Raw genomic sequence first — 26,082 nt, forward strand, 5'->3', positions numbered from 1 at the left:
TCACTTATTGGATTTATTATTATTTATATGTTATAGATAGGACATGAAACATTTGCAGAAACCATTATGCATGAACAGATAGAAAACAGTTCATCAGTGATTCTTTCTTAGTTATTTCATACAAGAAAATTCAGTCCCACATACATATAACTACATGAAACACAGGGCTGTTAGTCATTAATTAAACCCATTCCCACACTTCAAATCAAACATCTCAATTAAATGTATTTTAAACCCTGAATATACATGACAGGAAATATTTGCAGTAACTAATGTTCATGAATGGGTAAAAGAAAACCTGAAATATCTTTCGTTTAGCTCTCAAAATATTATCACTTTTGCTTAATGAGATATTTCATCAAAGAAAATTGGTCAGATTATTACTTCCCCCAAAAGCCACAGCTTTTTAAATCAGTGTTACCATAACTAAGATCCAAGCCCCCTTTGATTTAAAACAAAGAAACTTCTCTTTACCCCATTTCTTTCGTATGGGTTGACAATTAAAAACAAGGCTTGTCTTTCAACTGCAGATCTTTGCACACTCCAGTTTTTCTCCACTGCGAGTTGCTTGATGTTAAACAAGGTATGATTTTCGACTGAAGCTCTTTCCACACTCTGAGCATTTAAATGGCTTCTCTCCTGTGTGAGTTGCCTAATGACTAATAAGTCTTCAATTTTGGTTAAAGCTCTTTTCATACTGAAAGCATTTAAAAAGTTTCTCTCCTGTGTGAGTTGCCTGATGACTAATAAGGACGTCCTTTCGACTGAAGCTCTTTTGACACACTGAGCATTTAAATGGCTTCTCTCCTGTGTGAGTTGCCTGATGACGAATAAGGACTTGCTTGTGACTGAAGCTCTTTTGACACACTGAGCATTTAAATGGCTTCTCTCCTGTATGAGTGGCCTGATGATTATGAAGTGTTCCCTTCTGACTGAAGCTCTTTTCACACTGCAAGCATTTAAATGGCTTTTCTCCTGTGTGAGTTGCCTGATGAGCAATAAGATTTCCCTTTTGACTGAAGCTCTTTTCACACTGCAGACATTCAAATGGCTTCTCTCCTTTGTGAGTTGCCTGATGATGGATAAGGTCTTGCTTGTGCCTAAAGCACTTTTCACACTGCAAGCATTTAAATGGCTTCTCTCCTGAGTGAGTTGCCTGATGAGAAATAAAGGTTCCCTTTCGACTGAAGAACTTTCCACACTGCAAGCAATGAAATGGCTTTAATCCCGTGTGAGTTGCCTGATGACTAATAAGGCTTCCCTTTTGGCTAAAGCTCTTTTCACACTGCACACATTTAAATGGCTTCTCTCCTGTGTGAGTTGCCTGATGACTAATAAGGACGTGTTTTTGACTGAAGCTCTTTTCACACAGCAAGCATTTAAATGGCTTCACTCCTGTGTGAGTTGCTTGATGACGAATAAGGACGTGCTTGCGACTGAAGCCCTTTTTACACTGCAAGCATTTAAATGGTTTCTGTTCTGTGTGAGTTGCCTGATGACTAATAAGGTTACTCTTTTGAGTGAAACACTTTTCACACACTAAGCATTTAAATGGCTTCACTCCTGTGTGAGTTGCCTGATGACTAATAAAGGTGCTTTTGTGACTGAAGCTCTTCTCACACTGCAAGCAATGAAATGGCTTCACTCCTGTGTGAGTTTCCTGATGACGAATAAGGATGTACTTGTGACTAAAGCACTTTTCACACTGCAAGCATTTAAATGGCTTTACTCCTGTGTGAGTTGCCTGATGAGCAATAAGGTTTCCCTTTTGGCAAAAGCTCTTTTCACACTGTACACATTTAAATGGCTTCTCTCCTGTGTGAGTTGCCTGATGACGAATAAGGCTTCTCTTTTGACTGAAGCTCTTTTCACACTGCAAGCATTTAAATGGCTTCTCTCCTGTGTGAGTTGCCTGATGACTAATAAGGATGTGTTTGCGACTAAAGCTCTTTTCACACTGCAAGCATTTATATGGCTTTACTCCTGTGTGAGTTGCCTGATGAGCAATAAGGTTTCCCTTTTGACAAAAGCTCTTTTCACACTGTACGCATTTAAATGGCTTCTCTCCTGTGTGAGTTGCCAGATGACTAATAAGGTTTCTTTTATGACTAAACCTCTTTCCATAGTGCGAGCATTTAAATAGCTTCTCTCCTTTGTGAATTGCCCTGTGATGAACATAGCTTATCTTCTGAGAGAAACTTTTTCCACATTCCAAAGATTTAAATGGTTCATCCCTTCTGTGAGTTTCTTGAGAAAAGGTGAGCGCTTCCTTACTATTGAAATCCATTCCATTTTCCAAATATTTAAACGGTGTCTCCTCTATTGGCATGGCTTGAGAACAAGGGAAGGGTGAACATGTGTTGAAAAGAAAAGGTTATATTAAAGTTAAAATGTATACCAGTAACAAAAGTGCATTTAGTCGCAACAGCCCTTTCCCACAGCCCTATCCAACACTAGATGCTAAAAGAAAAATATCTGTTTTGTTATTGCTCTAAATATTACACCAGGATATAAGTCTCAAAGTAAATTATAATGCAACCAGGGAAGTGGAAAATAGAGTTGTTTTCTTTAGCCCTGGTTTCTCTGGCATTCCCTGTACTTCTGGCAAGTAAGGTAAAAACCGTTGATGTGCCTGATGCCACAAAGGTAGGTGAACTTAACCTCATGGTATCAGGAAGCAGAACAAACAGCAGCATTCAAATTAGAAGCCAGAATTTGTTGCCATTTTTTAAAGAACTGAATGAACACGCACAGGACTGGAGTTTGACATTCTGTTTCTATTTTGTCATTCCTTATATTATTGATTAAATGTTATTTCTACCACGAGAAATAACCCATGAGTCTTTTTCTAAAAAGCCCCAACCTATTTTTGATTTGCTTAACTTCAGAATGGGTAGAGGCATGAGGCAAAACCTATTTTTATATTGTTAGCTTTGCAAGCGTGCACTGGTATTTATTGTATTATTTTTTGTGTATGAAAAAATGATTACATACATAAATCAAAGTGTGTATTTATGGATTGCAAAGGCTCCTAAATGGCTTGACAGAACTGGATCAAACTTGGTACATAAACCCTTCATGGACCAATTTAAAATACAGGCCACATTTTATTTAAAAAAGTCACTCCTCTTGGAGCTTTAGCCCCAAAGACTAAAATAGGTGTATATATAGAGGGAGAAAGAGGGCGCATGTATGTAGATTCACTTCTCTTCAAGGCTTGGCATGTACAACCTCGCTCTCTCCTGGAGGCTGTACACATGAGCGGGAATGAACCTGACTAACTGAATTCTCACTAGAGAGTTGAAGGGGCCAAACAAAGGCCATCCCAGTTTGGACATCAACATGGGATATTGCACCTCATTGGAAAAGATAATAATGTTCTGCAAAGTGGAAAGAAGGAGGAAAAGAGAAAGGCTGAATTACAGTGGTTTGAGCCACTCAAGGAAACCTGCTTATGCGACAACTTGCTTTGGCAACCTTGGTTGGCGGCCCACAAAGGGACACAGACAGATGTGGAGAACGTGTCCCTATAGACTCCAATCAACATTTCAGCAGTTCTTAATAGCATCAACGATGGTATCCTTCCTTTGTAGATGGGAACTGGAGACATTTTATAGTGGCTCTTTTCCTTCCTGGAGAGGCAAACCCAGAAAGTGCTGATGGGGGATTCCTGTTCGATCCCTTGCCCATTGACTGTGGGATCCCCCGGGCATCTGTTTGTCCCCTATGTAATTAACAGATACAGGAGAGCTCATCCAGAGTTCTGGAGTGTGGTGCCATCTATGGGCAGATGACGCCAAGCTCTACTCCTCCTTTCCAACTAAACCAATGTCTCTCACCAGTAATGGGCTGGAGGGGGCAAATTGAAACTTAATCCAGAACAGACAGAGGTGCTACAGGTCAGTCAGAAGGCAGATTAAGGGAATATTCAGCCTGTTCCACAGTTTGGGGGGTTACTCCATGGCCAGGAGTGCCTTGCACATTACAAATTTTTGCACCTACTGCGCCTATTCCTTGAGAGGCCAAATCTTCCCCTGATGTTGTTGAAGGCTTTCATGGCCGGGATCACAGGGTTGTTGTATGTCTTTCGGACTGTGTGGCCATGTTCCAGAAGTATTCTCTCCTGACGTTTCGCCCACATCTATGGATGCCTGCCATAGATGTGGGTGAAACGTCAGGAGAGAATACTTCTGGAACATAGCCACACAGCCCAAAAGACATACAACTTCCCCTGGTGTTACATGTCTTTTATATCCCATCTGGATTATTATAATACACTCTACCTGGGGTAGCATTTGAAGATTTTTAAAACCTTTAGGTGGTCCAAAGAATTGCAGTCACTGTTAATTAGGTCTGGTAACAGAGAGAACACAAGTCATTATTGGGCTTTATATCGGGATACATTTGTACCAAGTTCAGAAATTCCAGTTGTTTCAAAATACGGCAGCCTCTTTCGTTGCAGGAAGATCCAGGAGCGAACATATTACACATATCCTAATGCCACTCCACTGGCTACCAATTAGACTCTGGGCAAAGTACAAAGTGTTGGTTGTGACCTTTACAGTCCTACATGATTTGGGTCCAGGTTACCTACAGGAATGCCTTCTCCCGTACTATCAGCCCCAAACACTTAGGTCCTCTGGGGGGGCGTCTGCTCCAGCCTGCCAGAAACCGACTGGCATCCTCCATCCAGAGGGCCTTTTCATCGGCCACCCCAAGACTGTGGAATTACCTGCCATTAGAGCTCCAACAGCTAGATTAGCTATTTAAATTTAAGACACAAGTGAAGACCTATCTCTTCCAGGAGGCCTACCCAGACAGTTCTAATGATGGATTTTAAATTTCAACTCCACGTCTGTTTTTTCTGTATTTCAATATATTTAAATATGTGTTTTTAAATGATTATGTGTTTTGATTATGTGTTTTAGCGATGTTGTAATCCACCTCAAGCTGTGAGGAGAGGCGGGTAAGAAATAAAATAATAGTACTAATTATTATTATTATTATTTACAGCCATGGTTCCACTGGCTGCTAATTTTTTCCCCAGACACAATTCAAATTGGTGGTTATGACCTATAAAGACCTCAGGTTCAGCCTGTTTGATTGTATCTCCCTATACAAACCTACCTGGGCACTACAATCCTCAAGAGAAGCACTTCTCTTACTCTCACCAACATCACAACCATGGTCTAGAATTAATCTAATGTGGCAACTCCACCCAAGTGCCAATAGTTTTCTTGGGCTGGCCCCTATATGGATATGGAATGAGCTTGTTTTCTATGGCTTCAGAGGAAGAGATCTGAAACACTAGATAATTCTGAGAACTTGTAAACTGATTTGGTTAACTACAAGCATAATGGAGCTTTACCCAGGGATGACACAATCCCTAAATTCTCTTCCATGATTTGCTGGTGCAAGGCTTTTTGGCTTGGATCCAAGAGGGCCCACTCCTCCTCTGAGAAATCCACAGACACATCTTCAAATATCACCTGAAGACAAAAAAAAAGTTATCTGCAAGGAGAAAATGCCAACTAAGTCAGAAAATGATTTACGTCTTTGAGTCAGACATTCATAGAAAGCACCTTGGATTGAAGGAATGTAGAAGAAAGAGGTTCATTTAGAGGCAGGACAATAGTCAAGGGACAAGGAGACTCGTCTTCCCCTCCCCTCCACGGATCCTGCTGCCTACCTGATCTGATCCTGCAGAATCGCTTCTTAGAAAAGAATCATGGAAAGTTGTGCTACTATCAATTCCCCATGTTTCACTGCCTGTGAAAGAGAGGAAAGACTTCAGGGAGAGTGAGACTGGTCCCTTTTCCAGGCTGCCCCACAGTTTCTTCCCTCGGAAGCCTGCCACTCTCCCCTTGCCCCATGGCCCTCTTTGGAACTCCCTCATTAGATTTGGGTCTTTAATGTGGACTATTTTGTTTTACGGGGATAGTATGACATAATCCAAGGAAACGTAGAGGGTTGACTGTATTAGGTTCTGTATTTGTGCCAATGTAGCCAAGAGCATATTTACCACCATAAATATTCCGAGAGAAGCAAAGGAATCAAGTAACTTTGAAAGTGGCACAAATAAGAATTGTAGGGAAATGTCTCCTGTCAGCAGCATTCTTAAGCTCCCAGGCTCCCCCTTGTTCCCAATTCACACAACTCAGACATTTCAGGTCTACTCAAGAGGAGTTGAGAGAGCAAGAAGGACCACCGCTATCCCTTACCGGCTATGATATATTCTCCTTCTCCAATATGGACGAGCCAAATGTGTGAAACAGATTCCTCCCCCTGGTTGGTTTCATCTGGAAAAGAGTCCTGCACCTGAACAAGCAGCACAAATCACAAAGAAAAAGAAAGATTAGAAAAGGAAGGAGGGCTGTCTTTCTGTTCCAGACCGCTTGGATTATGGTTGAGACCCAAGACTTCTTTATTTGGTAGGACAGTCCATCTTTCCATGATTTTGGTGTGGAAATTCAGCCTTCGTTTGGGCATTGCACTCTGCTTCAGGACTCGATCCGAAGGGAAAGGGCTACTACTGAGTTGAAAGAAGTATTTTATGTCATCCAGGGGTTGTAATTTTGGGCTGCCCTTAGGGGGCTCATGGACTAAGTAACCTAAGTCTGTGGATCTGTGCTTTCAGTGCCTGTCGAGTTATCTCTATCTGTGAAGTACATCGTTTCTTAGGGAAAGAATATTCAGAAGTTGTTCCATCAGTTGCTTCCTCTTAAATACACACCACTGGAATTCTCAGTATGTTCCTTTTAATCTTCCAAGTTTACCATCCTGTAACTTCAGATCATTACCCCTGGTTATACCACCCTATGGAATGGAAATGACTGCCCCCTCCTCTCCATGAGAGCCCTTAGGGGATGCAAAGGCGCCAGTCTCTTTTTCATGGTGAACAAACTTGGGTCCTCCTTTCCTAATGCTTCTCTGAACTCATTACAACTAGTATGAATTATTCTTAAAGTTAGTTTTCCAGAACGGAATTCTTCAAAACAATTATTCTTGGTTCCTTGAAACAACAAGATGAACCTCTCTCTCTCTCTCTCTCTCTCTCTCTCTCACCTGTGGTTTCTCCCTCTTCCTCTCCTCTTCCTGACTCAGGAGGAATCCTTCAGCCAAAGCCACGGCCTGGGAACTGGTCTCTGCCCCACATTCCCTCACCCAGCGCTCCGTCTCCGCAGGAAGGACGGCCAGGAACTGCTCCAGGAGCACCAGGTCCAGCATCTCAGCCTTGGAGTGTCGCTCTGGCTTCAGCCACCGGCAGCAGAGAGAGTGGAGGCGGCTGCAAACCTCCCGGGGCCCCAAGGCCTCCTCATAGCGGAAATGCCGGAAGCGCTGGCACTGAAGGTCGGAATGGAGGATGCTGCTCTCCTGGTCTTTCCTCCAAGGGTCCCCCCAGGGTGCTCTATTGTTCTCTGCCTCAACAGCAGAAGGAAATACTTCTAACTGGGTGGCAGCTGGCTCCCGCCCTTCCATTCTTCTTCTGCGCTTCTAGGCTGCCTCCAAACTAGATGAAGATATGTCCACCTCTTCTCTCAAATGACATTCAAAGTGGAAAACCTGGGAGAATTGGTGGGGCCTGCAAACAAAACAAGATGAATGAGCTCATGGGAATACACTTGAACAGCGTTTCTGAATGGGACCCCTGAAGGGGGTTCAGAGGGGTCGTATTTCCTGTTGGCCATGGGGGTTCTTTGTGGGAAGTTTGGCGCAATACGATCATTGGTGGGGTTCAAGGGGCTCTTCAGTTGTACGTGAACTATAAATCCCAGCAACTAGAACTCCCAAACTACATCAGTGTTCAAATTTGGGCATATTGAGTATTTGTGTCATGCTTGGTTCAGATCCATCATTGTTTGAGTCCACAGTGCTCTCTGGATGTAGGTGAACTACAAGTCCTAAACTCAAAGTCAATGCCCACCAAACCCTTCCAGTATTTCCTGGATGGCTATATGTCGGGGGTGCTTTGAATGCGATTTCCTGCTTCTTAGCGGGGGGGTTGGACTAGATGGCCCATGAATTCTCTTCCAACTCTACTATTCTATGATTCTATGGTGATGGGAGTTCTGTGTGCCAAGTTTGGTTCAATTCCATCATTGGTGGAGTTTCAAATGCTCTCTGATTGTAGGTGAACTATAAATCCCAGCAACTACAACTTCCAAATTACAAAATCATTCCGCCCCTCCCCCAACCCCACCAGTTTTCAAATTTGGATGTATCGGATATTTGTGCCAGACTTGGTCTGGTGAATGAAAATACATCCTGCATATCAGAGATTAACATTACAACTGGGTTGTTGTATGTCTTTCGGGCTATGTGGCCATATTCCAGAAGTATTCTCTCCTGACGTTTCACCCACATCTATGGCAGGCATCCTCAGAGGTTGTGAGGGATGGAAAAACTAAGCAAGGAATGTTTATATATATCTGTGGGAAGTCCAGGGTGAGGGAAGAACTCTTGTCAGTTGGAAGCCAGCTTAAATGTTCCAGTTAATCACTCTAATTTGCATTGAATGGCTACATCTACTGGCTACTTTCTGCCTGGGGGCATTCTTTGTTAACTGCCCCTAGTTCCCATGTCTCAGAGTGTTGCTTCTTATTTACTGTTCTGATTTTTGAGTTTTTTAATACCGATAGCAATTTTGTTCATTTTCATGGTTTCTTCCTTTCTGTTCAAGTTGTCCACATATTTGTGAATTTCAATGGCTTCTCTGTGTAGTCTGACATGACATTACAATTCATACCGGTTATCAGTAGCAAAATGACAGTTATGAAATAGCAATGAAAATAATGTTATGATTGGGGGTCACCACAACTGAGGAACATTAAAATTAATATTAAGGGGTGGCGGCGCTAGGAAGGTTGAGGACCACTGTTCTTGTGGAAGGACAACCTTTTGCCATGGATGTTGAATGAATGACTGGCTTCTGGATTGAAAGAGAAACGATTCAGAGAGATCCTCTCCTTCCCAAAGGCCAAGACCATCGCCCTTTGATCTCTCTCTTTCTCTCTCAGTCTCTCCTTCCTTGTGAATCCCTCCCCGTCCCTTTCCAGGCAGGCCCCACAGCTCCCACGGAAGGAGGAGGAGGAGAGAAGGGCAGGGAGAGAGGCCTGGCCCGCCTCAGGGGCCTCCGGAGCCCTTTCCCCCTCCGAGTGCCCCCTTCCCGGCCTCTGCCGCCTGAGCCCGCCTGGCGGAGGCCCCGTTCCCTCTGCCTCACGGAGCGGCCCCGGCCCAGCACCACACTCACGGACACACGCCAAACACGGGCAAGGAAGGAAGGAAGGGAAGAAGGAAGGACCCATTTTTACCTCAGAGGAGCCCGAGGGGAGGGGAGGGGCGGCGCTCCCTCTGTTGCCACGGCAACGCCAGGGAAACCAGGAAGAAGGCCTCCCCTCGCGAACCCCTCCAGGGCCTCTCTAGGAACAGCCGCGCTTGCCGCTAGCCGGGCTTCCGCTGTGGGAAGCACTTCCTTCTTCCGCTCTAGGAACGCTTTTCGATCGTTTTAACCCATAAGAGGAAGGCATTGGGATGCTGACAGACAAGCGGAGTTAACCCTTGAGAGGCCAGGGGACCGGGGTGAGCGGGAAAGGCCGAGGCGAGGTGGCGGCGGAGGATGGAAAAGGGCTTTCAATGGCTTCGGTCACAGGGGAAAACGGGGTTTTGGCCGGCAGAGGGGAAGCGATCCAACCGGTGTTGTTGTCAGTTTTCCGGGCTGCCTGGCCATGCTCCAGAAACATTCTCTCCTGACGTTTCGTCCACATCTATGGCAGGCATTCTCAGAGGTTGTGAAGTATATGACCTCACAGTATGTCTGTGCTTTCAGTGCCTGTCGAGTTATCTCTACCTGTGAATAATATAGTTTCTTAGGGAAAGAATATTCAGAAGTGTATTGTCGAAGGCTTTCATGGCCGGGATCACAGCGTTGTTGTGCGTTTTCCGGGCTATATGGCCATGTTCCAGAAGCATTCTCTCCCGACGTTTCGCCCACATCTATGGCAGGCATCCTCAGAGGTTGTGATCCAGCCAGTGTCCGAGGAGAAACGGGGTGGAAGTGGACCCCGTCACTGGGGAACAGTTAAGGATGATTTTTTAAAACTTTTAATCCTTATTGAGGTTTTATTTATAATGATAAAAATCGGCAGATTAAAGTCATAAAAGCATAAAAAGGTTTGAGGGGTGGGGGGTAAAAGGGGAAGTGAGGAAAGGGAGGAGTGAAAAGACAAAGTGTGGGATGAGAAAAGAGAAGATGAAGTAATCAAAAAGAACAGAGAAGACAGACAGACCAATGATAGAATCATAGAGTTGGAAGAGACCTCATGGGCCATCCAGTCCAACCCCCTGCCAAGAAGCAGGAAATCGCATTCAAAGCACCCCCGACAGATGGCCATCCAGCCTCTGCTTAAAAGCCTCCAAAGAAGGAGCCTCCACCACAGTCCGGGGGAGAGAGTTCCACTGTCGAACAGCTCTCACAGTGAGGAAGTTCTTCCTGATGTTCAGGTGGAATCTCCTTTCCTGTAGTTTGAAGCCATTGTTCCGTGTCCTAGTCTGCAGGGCAGCAGAAAACAAGCTTGCTCCCTCCTCCCTATGACTTCCCTTCACGTATTTGTGCATAGTTATCATGTCTCCTCTCAGCCTTCTCTTCTACAGGCTAAACATGCCCAGTTCTTTAAGCCGCTCCTCATAGGGATTGTTCTCCAGACCTTTGATCATTTTAGTTGCCCTCCTCTGGACACATTCCAGCTTAGAGTCAACATCTCCCTTCAATTGCGGTGTCCAGAATATTATCATTAATAATAATATTCTCCATATAGCTCACGACCCAACTCGTAACTCTGTCGAAAAAAGAGATCAGATTAGTCTGGCATGACTTGTTTTTGGTAAATCCGTGTTGACTATTAGCAATGACTGCATCTGTTTCTAAGTGTTCGCAGACCACTTCCTTAATGATCTTTTCCAGAATCTTGCCTGGTATCGATGTGAGGCTGACCGGACGGTAATTGTTTGGGTTGTTCTTTTTTCCCTTCTTGAAGATAGGGACCACATTCGCCCTCCTCCAATCTGCTGGGATTTCTCCTGTTCTCCAAGAACTCTCGAAGATAATTGCCAGTGGTTCTGAAATAACTTCCGCTAATTCCTTCAATACTCTTGGATGTAGCTGATCTGGCCCTGGGGACCTGAATTCGTTTAGAGTGGCCAGGTGTTCCTGGACAACTTGTTTCCCTATTTGGGGTTGGATTTCCCCTAATCCTTCGTCCATTCCATGTTTCTGAGGTTGAAGATGGCTTTCTTTTTGTGAGAAGACCGAGGCAAAGAAGGCATTAAGTAGTTCTGTCTTTTCCCTGTCCCTTGTCACCATCACCCCATCTTCTCCTCGCAGTGGCCCTCTCGCCTCCTTGTTCTTTCTTTTTCTACCAACGTAAGCAAAAAAGCCTTTTTTGTTGTTTTTTATCTCCCTGGCAAGCCTGAGCTCATTTTGTGCTTTAGCCTTGTGAACCTTTTCCCTACAGGAGTTGGCTATACGTTTGAATTCTTCTTTGGTGATTTCTCCCTGTTTCCACTTCTTCTGCATGTCTCTTTTGAGTCTCAGCCCAGTTAGAAGTTATTTGGACATCCATTCTGGCTTCTTCGCACTTGTCTTTTTTCTTTCTTTGTTGGCACTGTTTGCATTTGGGCCTTGAGTATTTCACTTTTAAAAAACTCCCATCCATCCTTAACTCCCTTGTCTTTTAATATTGGCGTCCATGGAATGCTGCTCAGTATTTCCTTCATTTTTTGGAAGTCAGCTCTCTTAAAATCCAGAATGCGTGTTCGACTCGTCTTAGTTTCAGCCTTCCTTTGTATCGGAAACTGCAGGAGCACATGGTCACTTGACCCTAAGGATCCGATGACTTCTACTGTATTGATCAGGTCTTCCACATTTGTTAAGATTAGATCAAGAGTAGCTGATCCCCTTGTTGCCTCTTCTAACTTCTGGACCATAAAATTGTCTGCAAGGCAAGTGAGGAATTTGTTGGACTTTGTACTCTTGGCCGAGTTAGTTTTCCAGCAGATATCGGGATAGTTGAAATCACCCATGACTACTATATCTCTATACCAAGCTTTGTTGGTTGTTGACTTCCAGAAACATCTTCTTTGAGGTTTTTTCCTTTTCCATCTTCCAGATCTTCCTCACATCCTTTTTCTCCTTGACTCTGGTGTATTGAGCATTCTTTTCTCCCTCATTTTTATTGATTTGTTGAGTATTTCTCCTATTTATTTTCCTATTTTCCTTTCCTTTGTGCTCGATTTGTTCATGTCGATTTGTTCATGCCCTAGTGGCACAGTGTGTTAAAGCGCTGAGCTGCTGAACTTGCGGACCGAAAGGTGCCAGGTTCAAATCCCGGGAGCGGAATGAGCGCCCGCTGTTAGCCTCAGCTCCTGCCAACCTAGCAGTTCGAAAACATGCAAATGTGAGTAGATTAATAGGTACCGCCTCAGCAGGAAGGTAATGGCGCTCCATGCAGTCATGCCGGCCACATGACCTGGAGATGTCTATGGACAATGCCGGCTCTTCGGCTTAGAAATGGAGATGAGCACCAACCCCTAGAGTCGATCACAACTGGACTTAACGTCAGGGGAAACCTTTACCTTATATATATGTAATTGTTTATATCAGTGTCCTATATTTTTTTTAAAAAATATTCTGTAACACTGCAGAGACATCACACTGGCAACGAAGGTCCGCATAGTGAAAGCAATGGTATTCCCCATAGATGCCCCCTATGGATGCGAGAGCTGGACCATAAATGAGGCGGAGCGAAGGAAGAGAGACGCTTTTGAACTTTGGTGCTGGAGGAAAATCCTGAGAGTGCCTTGGACCGCAAGAAGATCCAACCAGTCCATCCTCCAGGAAATAATGCCCAGCTGCTCGCTGGAGGGAAGGATATTAGAGGCAAAGCTGAAGTATTTTGGCCTCATCATGAGAAGACAGGAAAGCTTGGAAAAGACCATGATGCAAGGGGAAATGGAAGGAAAAGGGGAGAGAGGCCAACCAAGGGCAAGATGGATGGATGACTGGCTTGACCTTGAAGGAACTGGGGGCGGCGACGGCCAACAGGGAGCTCTGGTGTGGACTGGTCCATGAGGTCACGAAGAGTCAGAAATGACTGAGTGAATGAAGAAGAAGAACACTGTCTTGGACGTTTTTCAGCCACACATCTTCCTCCGGGAGCTCCTTATTTTTCCATAACCTAGCATAACATAACCTTGCGACTGTTGCTAAAAGGAAGAGGAGCTTATCTTTATTTTTCTCGGGTTTTTATAAGAATAATTCTGGTTAAGGATGATTTGAATGAGCTGGAACAGACTGCTCCTATGGAAGAGACTGCTGAGACGGAAGAGAACCCAGCAGCACCTGAGGGAGAGGTGCCAACCAAAATGGCTGAAGGAGAGCCAGAGGAAGAATTAGCTCAAGAGATGACGTTGGACGAATGGAAAACTTCCAGGAACAAAGCCCACCAAAGCCTGAATTCAACATCTGAAAGCCTGAAACCACTGTTCCTTCCAAAGCAATGGAGAGTCACAAGTCAAAACATAGAGATGATGTAAAGGACGACTTTGAGGATGATTATCATTTTCCTGAAAAGCAGCAAATGACATCACCTCTCAGCTGGACATTAACTTTGGGAGCCTGCCTCGTCCTGGGCATGGAGCTAGAGCGGCACAAGCAGGCCGTGGAGTTGAGGATGCAGGATCCAGGCCAGAAGTGATGATGAGCATCTCTGCTCTAAATCCTGATGACCCTGAGGATTTTCCTGCTCTAGCTGGAAAAAAACAGAATGACACCTTCAAAAAATAGCTGTGTGGATACTAGCTCTACGTTGCTGTGGAAGAAAATGACCGAACTCTACAGAGCAAAGTGACTTTGTATGTAAATTCTGTACTTCTATTGTGTTAAGAAACTAGACATATCCAGTGGGCTAGGAGACAAGGCCCAGCACCACTTGTTTTTGCATTAGCTGTGTGAAGGCTTATGGTATCATACATGAGGGATTTCAAAGAAAGGTTTGAGATGATGGTGTCAAAAAAAGAAAAAAAAAGAGGTAGGCATTGGAAGCAATCAAGTCAAAGCCCGGCATCACTCCTCACTCTCTCTAATAAACGTATCAATCTATGTATGTTTGGATGCATTTTCCAAGGTGGCTCCAGCCTCCATCTTTGGCAGGCATCCTCAGAGGTTGTGAGGTCTGTTGAAAACTAGGCAAGTGGGTATATATATCTGTGGGATGAAGTCCAGGGTGGGAGAAAGAACTCTTGTCTGTTTCAGGCAGGTGTGACTGCCAGGGAAGATCATGAGGTACCTTCTCAAAGGCCTTATTGAAACCAAGATAGGCTACAACAGCAATATTCCCTGCATCTGCCAATCTTGTAATTTTATCAAAAGATATAAGATTAGTCGGGCATGACTTGTTTTTGAGACATCCTTGTTGACTTTTAGTGATCACAGCGTTCTTTTCTACGTGATGACCGGCTGCCTCCTTAATGATCTGCTCCAGAATCTTTTCTGGTATTGATGTCAGGCTGACTGGATGGTAATTTTTTGGATCCCCCCTTTTTCCCTTCTTGAAGATAGGGACAATTGCCCTCCTCCAGTCTGCTTGGACTTCTCCTGCTTTTCCAAGAATTCTCAAAAATTATTTCCAGTTGTTCTGAAATAACATACACTGGTTCCTTCAATACTCTTGGGTGTAGTTCATCTGCCCCTGGAGACTTGAATTTGTTTAGAGTAGCCAGGTAGGCTGTTTCTTGACCTATTTTGGGATGCATGTCCCCTATTGCCTCGTCCGCCCCATACTGTCTTCTCTGTGTTCTGCTTTCCACCCACTCCTTGTGGCCCACTCAATGGGACAAAGAAGTTGGGTGGAGCTGTAGGTTTAGAGCTAAATTCCTGACTGAGATAAATCTATGCCAAACTAAGGCCTCACTCTGTGTTAAGTTCAAGTCATTTCCACATCGTGCCAAGTCCATCACAGAATTTTAAAGGCAATATTTGTTTAGAGGGATTTGCCATGGCTGTCTTCCAAGTCTGAGAGTGTGGCTCATCCAAGGTCAATCAATGGGTTTTGATGGCCAGCCAGAACCTTGGTCTGCAGAGTGATAGTTAAGCATTCAAATCCACTGCACAAGACTGGCTTCATTCTCTAGGATCTCCTCTCAGTTGCTTTAACCCTTCAGAGAAAGACCCAGCGACAGAAGCCTCGCCTCTGCTCCTCAGGAAGCCTCTCTCCTTTGGAGATGTAAGACAATCCTTGAATGGAAATATCCTATGATCCTGATTATAAAAGAATAGTCTCAACACTCATAATTGCCAATAATATAATATATACTTGTCAGGACCCAGGCTGCAGAGCACCAATAACCATGCGCAGAGACCAGATTCTATCTAATATCTTTATTAAGGGAATATATAAAGTCAATAAAAACAAGTGAAGAATAAAGTTCAGAAGTAGACCTTTCAGGAAAGGTCAAATATAGTCCAGGAAATCAATGTCCAATATGAGATATTAGAGTCCAAAGTTATAATCCAATAACCGAAACACACACTTGCCGAGCAAGTGTTGGGAAATGACAGGGTCCTTTAGTCCAATAGAGCTTGACAACAAGGCTGGAAAACAAACTAGATTCTTGGCAAACAAGACTTGATACGTGGCAACAAGAAGCAAGAAGCAAGAACGAGGTCCGAGGCGAGGTCCGGGGAACAAGGCAGGCTTGGAACTAGGACAAGGTCCGTGGCAAGGTCCTGGAAACAAGGAACTGGAGTAACGTAGTCCACACACGATCTCACTCCTGAAGCTGACGAATTGACTCCGCAAGGATCTCCTTGCGGGTAAACACCTATATAGGATCTTGTTTTCCCGCCAAGGAACACTTTCCCTGGGGAACAAGAAGTGAAACCCATACTATGTCCAGATGCATGACTCCTTAAGATTTCCCAAGGGAAACAGGCTTAATCAGCTAATTGTCTGGCAGCGATTCTGGCGCTTCGCCTCCCTAGCGCCTCTATCTCGATTATAATTATCCTTACGAGAGAACGGGGGAGAATTCTGCCCAAGGCTTGTTTGGCTGGCTTCTGGAGGGCAAACATCCTGCAGGTGCAGGGGCTCCAATTCTGGCTGAAACGGTGGGAAACCAGTTTTCCTCTTCGTCTGCCACAATAGTACTGGGAACGGGACTACTTGGCCCATGAGACATCACAATACTGTATATACAACCTCTGAGGATGCCTGCCATAGAGGTGGGTGAAACGTCAGGAGAGAATGCTTCTCGAACATGGCCATACAGCCTGGAAAACTCACAGCAACCCAATAACTTAATCTCTTGCAGATCCCCTGGGATGGCATGGCATTCCTGCAGGGGCCACTGGGTGTCATGAAGACCTTCTTGAACCTCATGAATGCCCTTTAATCCGTGTTCGGTGACAGATTGCATGGGGCACTTTCAGAGAAAGAAAGAGACACTCAGGCCCAGGACGGGTTACCTCCGAGGGAGAGGGAGAACTCAGGCCGAGGGAGGGGGAACCTCTGCCCAGCCCTCTCTCCTCCAGCACCCTCTTCCTCGCGCACACTCACCGCCTTCTGTGCCCACGCCATTCCTTCTTCCTTCCCAGAGTCAAGACAAGGCTCCCCTCCTTCACTTGGGCCTTTGCCATACTCCTCTATTGAATACTAGGATCATGTGTATATTTCTTAGATTTTAATTGACACATTGTAAGATGTTTAGTGTTTGCTGCTCAGAGTTTCCCTTGAGGGTGAAGAAGCAGGACATACAAACTACTCTTGATACTTGCTGCTCCTCCTCCCTGACAAAAGGGGCCTCAGGCTGTGAGGAACTGGGTGGGATTGAGCCATAGGTTTACAGACAGGACATTCAAGGGGTTGAATCCTCGAAGGATCAGAGAGTTGGAAGACACCACATGGGCCGTCTAGGCCAACCCTCTTCTGCCATGCAGGAAAAGCACAAAGCACTCCTGACAGATGTCCATCCAGCCTAAGTTTAAAGGCCTCCAAGGAAAGAGCTTCCACACCTCGGAAGGCAGAGAGTTCCACCGTTGAACAGCTTGTACGGTAAGGAAGTTCTTACTCTTGTTCAGGTGGAATCTCCTTCCCAGAGATTTGAACCCATGGCTCCGAGTCCTAGTTTCCAGGACAGGAAAAAACAAGCCTGCTCCCTCTTCTTTTATGACCTCATTTCTAATATTTATACATGGTGATTATGTCTCCTCTCAGCCTTCTGTTCTGCAGACTACACATATTCCATTCTTCAAGCCGCTCCTCACAGGGCATTGTCGCCAGACCATTTCAGTTGCCTTCTCCAGGACACTGTCCAGGTTGTTAATATATTTCTTTAATTGTGGCACCCGGAATGTTGTTGAACACGGTCACCTAGAACCCGCAAGCCAAAAGGTATAAAATGTTTTCCTTTTCCCTCCTCTGTGAGGTCTCCGAGACCCCATGACGGGCCAGCAGCAGCCAGTGCCCCTCAATGCTCTTCCTCCTCCTCCTAGATATTTTAATTGAAAATCCATGGAGATGTGTCGATTCATGCCAGCGGACTTGCAGACTGAATCTTCAGCAGCGGCTCTTACACCACAGACCCAATCCCCCATTTTGATAAAATGTATCATCTAATGTATCCATTTCTATATACTTTTACCCCCTCCCCGTCTTCTCTTGCATGTCTTCCTCTCTGCCTATACCTATATGCCTATCTACGTCTGCACATATGTGCACAAGCAGAATACTAACCAGAAAAAATGTTTCTTAACCCCTTCAATGTAATATAATTAATGTGATCTGCTTATACTGTACCCTTTCTTCCCTATGTCCTAGTTTATGAAATGTATTAATTGAATATGATTTCTGCACAAAGCCAGGCAGTCATCACCCCTTACTGATCTTGCTGAGGAATTTCCTGACACATCTAGGATGGGCACGTCCCGAGATGAAAGTGACAATCAAGATCCATTATGTGCACATGATGGACAGCAGGCGGTTCCCTCTGTAAAATTGATAACCGCCGGCCGATGCTCACCAGCTGATCTCTTTCATTGAGCCAACTGTGGAAAACAGGAACTCCAAGTGTACACAGCTACCGGATCCCCTTTGTCTGGCACCCAAGGCTTGATTGAAGAGCGTCATCACCTTTTGTCTCAGGACACGTGATCCTCACCATTGCCAGGAAACTTCTTCCTCACGCAACATTAGGACAATTTAAACAATCAAAGACAGAAGAGACTCAGAATTCTCAACACGCCTTTTCTTCAGGATAAACTAGATTAATTCTGACTTACAGATCTTCAGAAACACCATGTGTCTTTGGAGGTTGAATACGCACATCTGTAATAGATTTTCTATTATTTATGTTATAGATAGGAAAAGAAAGCCTCACAGTAACCAGTATGCATGAATGGATAGAAAACAATGTATCTATCAGTTATGCTTTATTAGAAATTTCTTGAAAAGAAAACCCAGTCCCACATACATAGAATTACATGGTACACAGGGCTGTTAGTCATTAATCAAACCCATTCCCACACTTCTCATCAAACGCCTCAATTAAATGTATTTTTAACCCTGAATATATATGACAGGAAATATTTGCAGTAACCAGAATGCATGAATGGATGAAAAATCCAGAAATATCTTTCCTTTAGCTCTCAAAATATTATCAATCATGCTTAATGAGATATTTCATCAAAGAAAATTGATCAGGTTATTGTTGCCCACTAGGGCCACGGCTTTTTAACTCAGTGTTTCTATGACAAGGATTAATGTCTTTAACCCATTTTTACCTTGTGGGTTGACAACTAAAAAAGAAGGTTTGTATTTCAACTGTAGCTCTTTCCACACTGTAGTTTTTTTTCACCGTGTGATTACCTTGACTAAAGACATGCTTGTGACTGAAGCTCTTTCAACACACTGAGCCTTTAAATGGACTTTACTCCTGTGTGAGTTGCTTGATGACAAATAAGGTTTCTCTTTTGACTGAAGCTCTTTTCACGCTGCAAGCACTGAAATGGCTTTTCTCCTGGGTGAGTTGCCTGATGACAAATAAGGAAGGACTTGTGCCTGAAGCTCTTTTCACACTGCAAGCATTGAAATGGCTTTACTCCTGTGTGAGTTGCTTGATGATAATTAAGGTGTCCCTTTCGACTGAAGCTCTTTTCACACTGCAAGCACTGAAATGGCTTTTCTCCTGTGTGAGTTGCCTGATGACGAATAAGGACGGACTTGCGACTGAAGCTCTTTTCACACTGCAAGCATTTAAATGGCTTTTCTCCTGTGTGAGCTGCCTGATGACGAATAAGGTTTTCCTCTTGGCAAAAGCTCTTTTCACACTGCAAGCATTTAAATGGCTTTACTCCTGTGTGAGCTGCCTGATGACGACTAAGGTTTTCCTTTTGGCAAAAGCTCTTTTCACACTGCAAGCATTTAAATGGCTTTACTCCTGTGTGAGCTGCCTGATGACGACTAAGGTTTTCCTTTTGGCAAAAGCTCTTTTCACACTGCAAGCATTTAAATGGCTTTACTCCTGTGTGAGCTGCCTGATGACGACTAAGGTTTTCCTCTTGGCAAAAGCTCTTTTCACACTGCAAGCATTTAAATGGCTTTACTCCTGTGTGAGCTGCCTGATGACGACTAAGGTTTTCCTTTTGGCAAAAGCTCTTTTCACACTGCAAGCATTTAAATGGCTTTTCTCCTGTGTGAGCTGCCTGATGACGAATAAGGCTTTCCTTTTGGCAAAAGGTCTTTTCACACTGCAAGCATTTAAATGGCTTTACTCCTGTGTGAGTTGCCTGATGACGAATAAGGGCGTGCTTGCGACTGAAACGCTTTTCACACTGCAAGCATTTAAATGGCTTTAATCCTGTGTGAGTTGCCTGATGACTAATAAGGTTTTTCTTTTGACTTAAGCTCTTTCCACATTCTGAGCACTTGAATGGCTTTTCTCCTGTATGAATTGCTACTTGGTGACCAACAAGGCCTCCCTTATGACTGAAGCTCTTTCCACATTCTGAACATTTAAATGGTCTCTCTCCTGTGTGAGTTGCCTGATGATGAACAAGGATTCCCTTCTGACTGAAGCTCTTTCCACATTCTGAACATTTAAATGGTCTCTCTCCTGTGTGAGTTGCCTGATGATGAACAAGGTCTGATTTCTGACTGAAACTCTTTCCACACTCTGGGCATTTGAATGGTGTCTCTCTTGTGTGAGTTCTGTGATGATAAACAAGGCCAAACTTGCTATAGAAACGTTTTCCACATTCCAAACATTCAAATGGTGTATCCACTATTTACATGGTTTGAGAAGAAGGGAAGTGTGACCATGTGTAGAAAAAAAAACTTATATTAAAGTTAAAAAGTATATAAATTACAAAATACATTCAGTCGAGGTAGTCCTTTCCCACAGCCCTTTACAACACTCTGTTAAGAGATCTGCCTGATGCCACAAAGGTAATAATAATAATAATAATAATAATAATAATAATAATAATAATAATAATAATAATAATAAAAACTTTATATCTAGACCGCCCTTTCTCCCCAGAGGGACTCAGGGTGGTCAACATACATATAAACGGCAAACAATCAATGCCACAATTTCATCACTAATATCAAAAATATAAAATGAAAATAACATACACAGTATAATAAAAATTGAACATTAGAAAAACAATAAATTTGGACATAACAGTCAGTAAAAACATTATTGCACAGAATGAGTGCATACCTGGTCCAATTTAAATGACCAAGTTGCTTAAAATGTTTTGTAAAGTGGAAAGCAGTAGGAAAAAAGAAAAGCTGAATTTGAGTGGTTTGAGCCACTCAAGGAAACCTGTTTATGCAACAGACTGCTTCAGTAACCTTGGTTGGTGGCAAAGACAGATGTAGAGAATGTGTCCCTATTGATTCCAATGAGCATTTCAGCAGGTCTTAATACCAGCAACAATGGTATCCTTCCTCTGTAGATGGGAATTGGAGACATTTTACAGAAGCTCTGTTCCTTCCTGGAGAGGCAAACCCAGAAAGTGCTGATGGGTTTGCCTGTTCGATCCCTTACCCATTGCCTGTGGGATCCCCCGGGAATCTGTCTTGTCCCCTATGTAATTAACAGATACGGTAGAGCTCATCCAGAGATTTGGAGTGTGGTGCCTCTATCTGCAGATGACACCAAGCTCTATTCCTCCTTTCCAACTAAACCAATGTCTCTCACCCGTAATGGGCTGGAGGGGAGGGGCAAATTGAAACTTAATCCAGAGTAGATAGAGGTGCTACAGGTTGGTCAGAAGGCAGATAAGGGAACAGGGATTCAGCCTGTGATGGATGGGGTTACATTACCACTGAAGACATGGTTCCACAGTTTGGGGGGTGATCCTTGGAACTGACATGGAATCTGGAGTCCCGGGTTTCATGCATGGCCAGGAGTGTCTTGCACACTGCACATTTTTACACCTACTGCAGCTGTTCCTTGAGAGGCCAAACCTGCCCGTGGTGTTACATGTCTGTTTTCTCCCATCTGGAATATTATAATGCACTCTACCTAGGGCAGCCTTTGAAGATTTTAAAAACCTTTGGCTGGTCCAAAAAACTGCAATCAGACTGTTAACTAGGGCTGGTTACAGAGAGCACACAAGTCATTATTGGGCTTTATATTGCGATACATTTGTACCAAGTTCAGAAATTCCAGTTGTTTCAAAATACAGCAACCTCTTTGCTTACAGGAAGATCCAGGAGCGAACATGTTACACATATACTAATGTCACTCCACTGGTTACCAATTAGATTCCGGGCAAAGTACAAAGTGTTGGTTTTGACCTTTACAGTTCTACATGATTTGGGTCCAGTTTACCTATAGGAATGCCTTCTCCCGTACAATCAGCCTCAAACACTTAGGTCCTCTGGGGGGCATCTGCTCCAGCCTGCCAGAACCCGACTGGCAACCGCCATCCAGAGGGCCTTTTCATCTGCCACCCCAAGACTGTGGAATTACCTGCCATTAGAGCTCCAACAGCTAGATCAGCTGTTCAAATTTAAGACACAAGTGAAGACCTATCTCTTCCAGAAGACCTACCCAGTCAGTTCTAATGATGAATTTCAAACTTCAACTATACGTCAAACATTTGTATTGTTTATATTAATATTTTAAAATAAATTAAATCAAAGTATTTTACGGAGTGTTTTTAAATGATGATTATGCTATATCCCACCTTAAGCTGTGAGGAGAGGTGGATAAAGAAAAAAATTACTATTATTATTTGCTGCCACGTCTCCACTGGCTGCCCATCTGTTTCCAGACACAATTCAAATTGCTGGTTATGACCAATAAAGACTTAAATGGCTCAAGTTAAGCCTGTTTGATTGATTCTATCTCCTTATACAAACATACCTGGGCCTACAATCCCCAGGAGAAGCGCTTCTCTTACTCTCACCTCCATGACAAGCATGGTTGGTGAATGGAAAATAACCACTGCCTAGAATTCATCTAATGTGGCAACTCCACCCAAGTGCCAATTGTCTTCTTGGGCTGGCCCCTATATGGATATGGAATGAGCTTGTTTTCTATGGCTTCAGAGGAAGAGATCTGAAACATGGATAATTTTTAGAACTTGTAAACTGATTTTGTTAATTACAAGCATAATGGAGCCTTACCCAGAGATGACACAATCCCTAAATTCTCCTCCATGACTTCCTGGTGCAAGGCTTTTTGGCTTGGATCCAAGAGGGCCCACTCCTCCTCTGAGAGAGCCACAGACACATCTTCAAAGGTCACCTGAAGACAAAAACATATTATCTTCAAGTAGAAAATGCCAACTAAGTCAGAAAAAAACAGGCCATTTATGATTTACATCTTTGAGTCAGTCATTCATAGAAAACACCTTGGATTGAAGGAATGTAGAAGAGGTTCATTTAGAGGCAGGGCAATAGTCAAGGGACAAGGAGACTCATCTTCCCCTCCCCTCCAGGGATCCTGCTGCCTACCTGATCTGGTCCCGTAGAATCTCTTCTTAGAAGAGAATCATGGAAAGTCTTGCTACTATCAATTCCCCATGTTTCATTGCCTGTAAAAGAGAGTAAAGAGGGTGAGATCAGTCCCTTTTCCAGACTGCTCCACAGTTCCTTCCCTCGGAGGCCTGCCACTCTCTCCTTATCCCGTGACCATTTTTAAACTCCCTCCTTGGATTTGGGTCTTTAATGTGGACTATTTTGTTTGATGGTGGTATTGTGAAGTAATCCCAGGAAATGTAGGGGGTTGGCTGTATAACTTTCTGTATTTGTGCCAATGTAGCCAAGAGCACATTCACCACCATAAACATTCAGAGAGAAGCAAAAGAATCAAGTAACTTTGAAAGTGGCACAAATAAGTATTGTAGGGAAATGTCTCCTGTCAGCAGTATTCTTAAGTTCCCAGACTCCCCAATTTTTTTCCAATTCACACAGCTCAGACATTTTAGGACTACTCAAGACAAGGTGAGCAAGAAAGAAGAACCACCACCATCCCTTACCAACTGTCATATAAACTCCATTTCCAGTTTGGGTAATGCACATGGTGTCTGAAGGAGACTCCTCCACCTGACTGGTCTCATCTGCAAAAGGGTCCTGCACCTGAACAAGCATCACAGATCACAAAGAAAAAGAAAGATTAGAAAAGGAGGGAGGGCTCTCTTTCTGCAACCTGTTCCAGACCGTGTGGATTATGGTTGGGACCCAAGACCCAACCATAATCCTTTTCTTCATTCTGTCTGTCCTTGATTTCGGTGTGGGAATTCTGCCTTTAGCACTCTGCTTCAGGACTTGATCTGAAGGGAAAGGGCTACTGCTGAGATAAAGGAAGTACTTCATCCTGGGGTTGTCATTTGTGGATACTCTAGAGGGGTTCTTGGGCTGAGTAACCTAAGTCTGAGTATCTGTGCTTTCAGGTCCCTGTTGAGCAATCTCTACCTCTGAATAACATACAGTTTCTTAGGGAAATAATGTTAGGAAGTGGTTCAGCAGTTGTTTCCTCTGAAATACATACCACTGGAATTCTCAATACATTCCTTTTACTCTTAAAGGTTTACCATCCTATAACTTCAGATCATTACCCCTGGTTACAACCACCCTGGGGAATGGAGGTGACTGCCCCCTCTTCGCCGTGGGAGCCCTTGGGGAATGCAAAGGGGGCAGTCGTGGCACTCCGCGTCTCCTTTCCAGGATGAACACACCTGGGTCCTCCTTTCCTAATGCTTCTCTGAACTTGTTCCAACTTAAAATTAGCTTTCCAAAATGGAATCCTTCAAAACCATTATTCTTGGTTCCTTGAAACAAGATGAACCTCTCTCTCTTTCTGTCTCTTACCTGGAGCTTCTCCCTCTTCCTCTCCTCTTCCTGACTCAGGAGGAATCCTTCAGCCAAAGCCACGGCCTGGGAACTGGTCTCTGCCCCACATTCCCTCACCCAGAGCTCCATCTCCACAGGAAGGATGCCAGGAACTGATCCAGGATCACCAGGTCCAGCATCTCCACCTTGGAGTGTCGCTCGGGCTTCAGCCACAGGCGGCAGAGAGAGTGGAGGCAGCTGCAAACCAAGGCCTCCTCATAGCAGAAATGCCGGAAGTACTGGCACCGAAGGTCGGAATGGAAGTGATTGCTCTCCTGGTCTTTCCCCCAAAGGTCCTTCCAGAATGTTCTATTGTTCTCTGCCTCAAGAGCAGAAGGAAATACTTTTAACTGGGCGGTAGCTGGCTCTTACCCTTCCATCTTGGTTCTGTGATCTAGGCTGCCTCCAAACTACATAAACATGTGTCCACCTCTTCCCTCAAATGACTTTCAAAATGTGAGACCTGGGAGAACTGGTGGAGCCTGCAAAGAAAACGAGAGGCATGAGCTCACATTAATACTCTTGAGGACGGTAACCCAAAGAGAGACTAAAGAGGAAAATGAAACAAGAAAAGGAACACTAAGTGATGTTTATAAATTATTGCTAGCAGATAAACAGAAACAAGATCACCTTTGAAAATTATTGGGGAAAATTGAATAAACAAGAATGGAAAAGAATATGGAATTTTCATATTTTTAAAAATTAAGTCTACAAGAATTAAGGAAAATTATTATAAAGTAATATGGAGGTGGTATTTAACCCATTGGATTAAATCAGATAGACAAGAAATACTCTAACCAACGTTGGAAAGGCTGCTAGGAAGTAGGTTCATACATTGCTATGTGGTGGTCATGTAAATTTATTTTTTTAAAAATGGAAGACAATATTTAAAGAAATAAGGGCAATAATAAAAATAAAATTAAAAATGCACCAGATCAATGATTTTATAAGCTATATTAAGACGTCAATAATTTTTGTCTTGTTTAAATATAATGTACCATAATTTTTAAAAAGGAGGACCTAGCAACTGTATCCCAAACTTTATCAGCCTTCAAGCCTCCACTGGTAATTTGTTTGTATATGATTCTGTTTGCTTATTGTATTGTATATGTATGTTTTTTGTATGCAGCTTTTCCTTTATTCTGTTTCTTGAGGTTGTGAGAGGGGCTGCAGACCACATGATTAGATCTGAGACTGCTCAGAGCTCAGACTCCATTTAGGAGGACAGACTCCAATAGACTCTCGGACTGAAAAGATGCCATGTAGACTATCGACTGTTAAGAGCAAACTCATGTTGCTCTGGACTACAAGAAAGATGCCCCATGTTAGCTCCACTGAGAAACCACTTGAAACCTATCTGTAATTGGACTTGACAAATTATGTACCTGTATGCTGAATACATGAAGGTTGTGAGTAAACCAAAGATGTTACTTTTAACACAGTCTACTTTATTTTTGTCTCTTGAGAGCATGATATGGAAACAAGGTATTTCATGGGAGAGTAGATGTATTTTTGGGCAACTAAAACACTTCTGACGAACTGGTATAGTTTTATGCATTGGTATAATTTCTGTTCCTAACAGATCAGAGGCCCAGACTGAGCCCCAGGTGCGAAGTGCGTTAAAGCACTGAGCTGGAGACCGAAAGGTCCCAGGTTCAGTCCCCAGGAGCGGCGTGAGCGGCCT

The 26,082-nt window shown here is 43.7% G+C and overlaps 2 protein-coding genes and 1 pseudogene across 6 annotated transcripts; 1 reads left to right on the forward strand and 2 right to left on the reverse strand.

The window, feature by feature from the left end:
* On the reverse strand, window positions 1-9,463 carry LOC107983794 (zinc finger protein 84-like). 4 transcript variants are annotated; one of them, XM_062973312.1, is made up of 6 exons: window positions 9,312-9,463; window positions 7,165-7,582; window positions 6,222-6,318; window positions 5,690-5,769; window positions 5,369-5,489; window positions 1-2,331 (listed from the first exon to the last, which is right to left on the reverse strand). In XM_062973312.1, the coding sequence occupies exons 2-6, from the start codon at window positions 7,477-7,479 to the stop codon at window positions 671-673; spliced, it is 2,274 nt and encodes a 757-aa protein (XP_062829382.1). In that variant the 5' UTR covers window positions 7,480-7,582; window positions 9,312-9,463; the 3' UTR covers window positions 1-670. The 4 variants fall into 4 exon arrangements, with proteins under 4 accessions (XP_062829382.1, XP_062829380.1, XP_062829381.1 ...); XM_062973310.1 differs by having other exon boundaries at window positions 7,066-7,582; XM_062973311.1 differs by lacking the exon at window positions 9,312-9,463 and adding an exon at window positions 9,251-9,305 and having other exon boundaries at window positions 7,066-7,582.
* Window positions 7,687-25,835, forward strand: LOC134295828 (intracellular hyaluronan-binding protein 4-like; annotated as a pseudogene).
* Window positions 18,465-24,498, reverse strand: LOC107983795 (gastrula zinc finger protein XlCGF57.1-like). Of its 2 annotated transcripts, none has more exons than XM_062973315.1 (5): window positions 24,378-24,498; window positions 23,546-23,645; window positions 23,022-23,101; window positions 22,692-22,812; window positions 18,465-20,258 (listed from the first exon to the last, which is right to left on the reverse strand). In XM_062973315.1, the coding sequence occupies exons 1-5, from the start codon at window positions 24,486-24,488 to the stop codon at window positions 20,005-20,007; spliced, it is 666 nt and encodes a 221-aa protein (XP_062829385.1). In that variant the 5' UTR covers window positions 24,489-24,498; the 3' UTR covers window positions 18,465-20,004. The 2 variants fall into 2 exon arrangements, with proteins under 2 accessions (XP_062829385.1, XP_062829384.1); XM_062973314.1 differs by having other exon boundaries at window positions 18,465-20,331.
* Window positions 25,836-26,082: the final 247 nt, after the last annotated feature.

The sequence above is a fragment of the Anolis carolinensis genome, chromosome 2 (genome assembly GCF_035594765.1).
Source record: "Anolis carolinensis isolate JA03-04 chromosome 2, rAnoCar3.1.pri, whole genome shotgun sequence".
Taxonomy (NCBI): domain Eukaryota; kingdom Metazoa; phylum Chordata; class Lepidosauria; order Squamata; family Dactyloidae; genus Anolis; species Anolis carolinensis.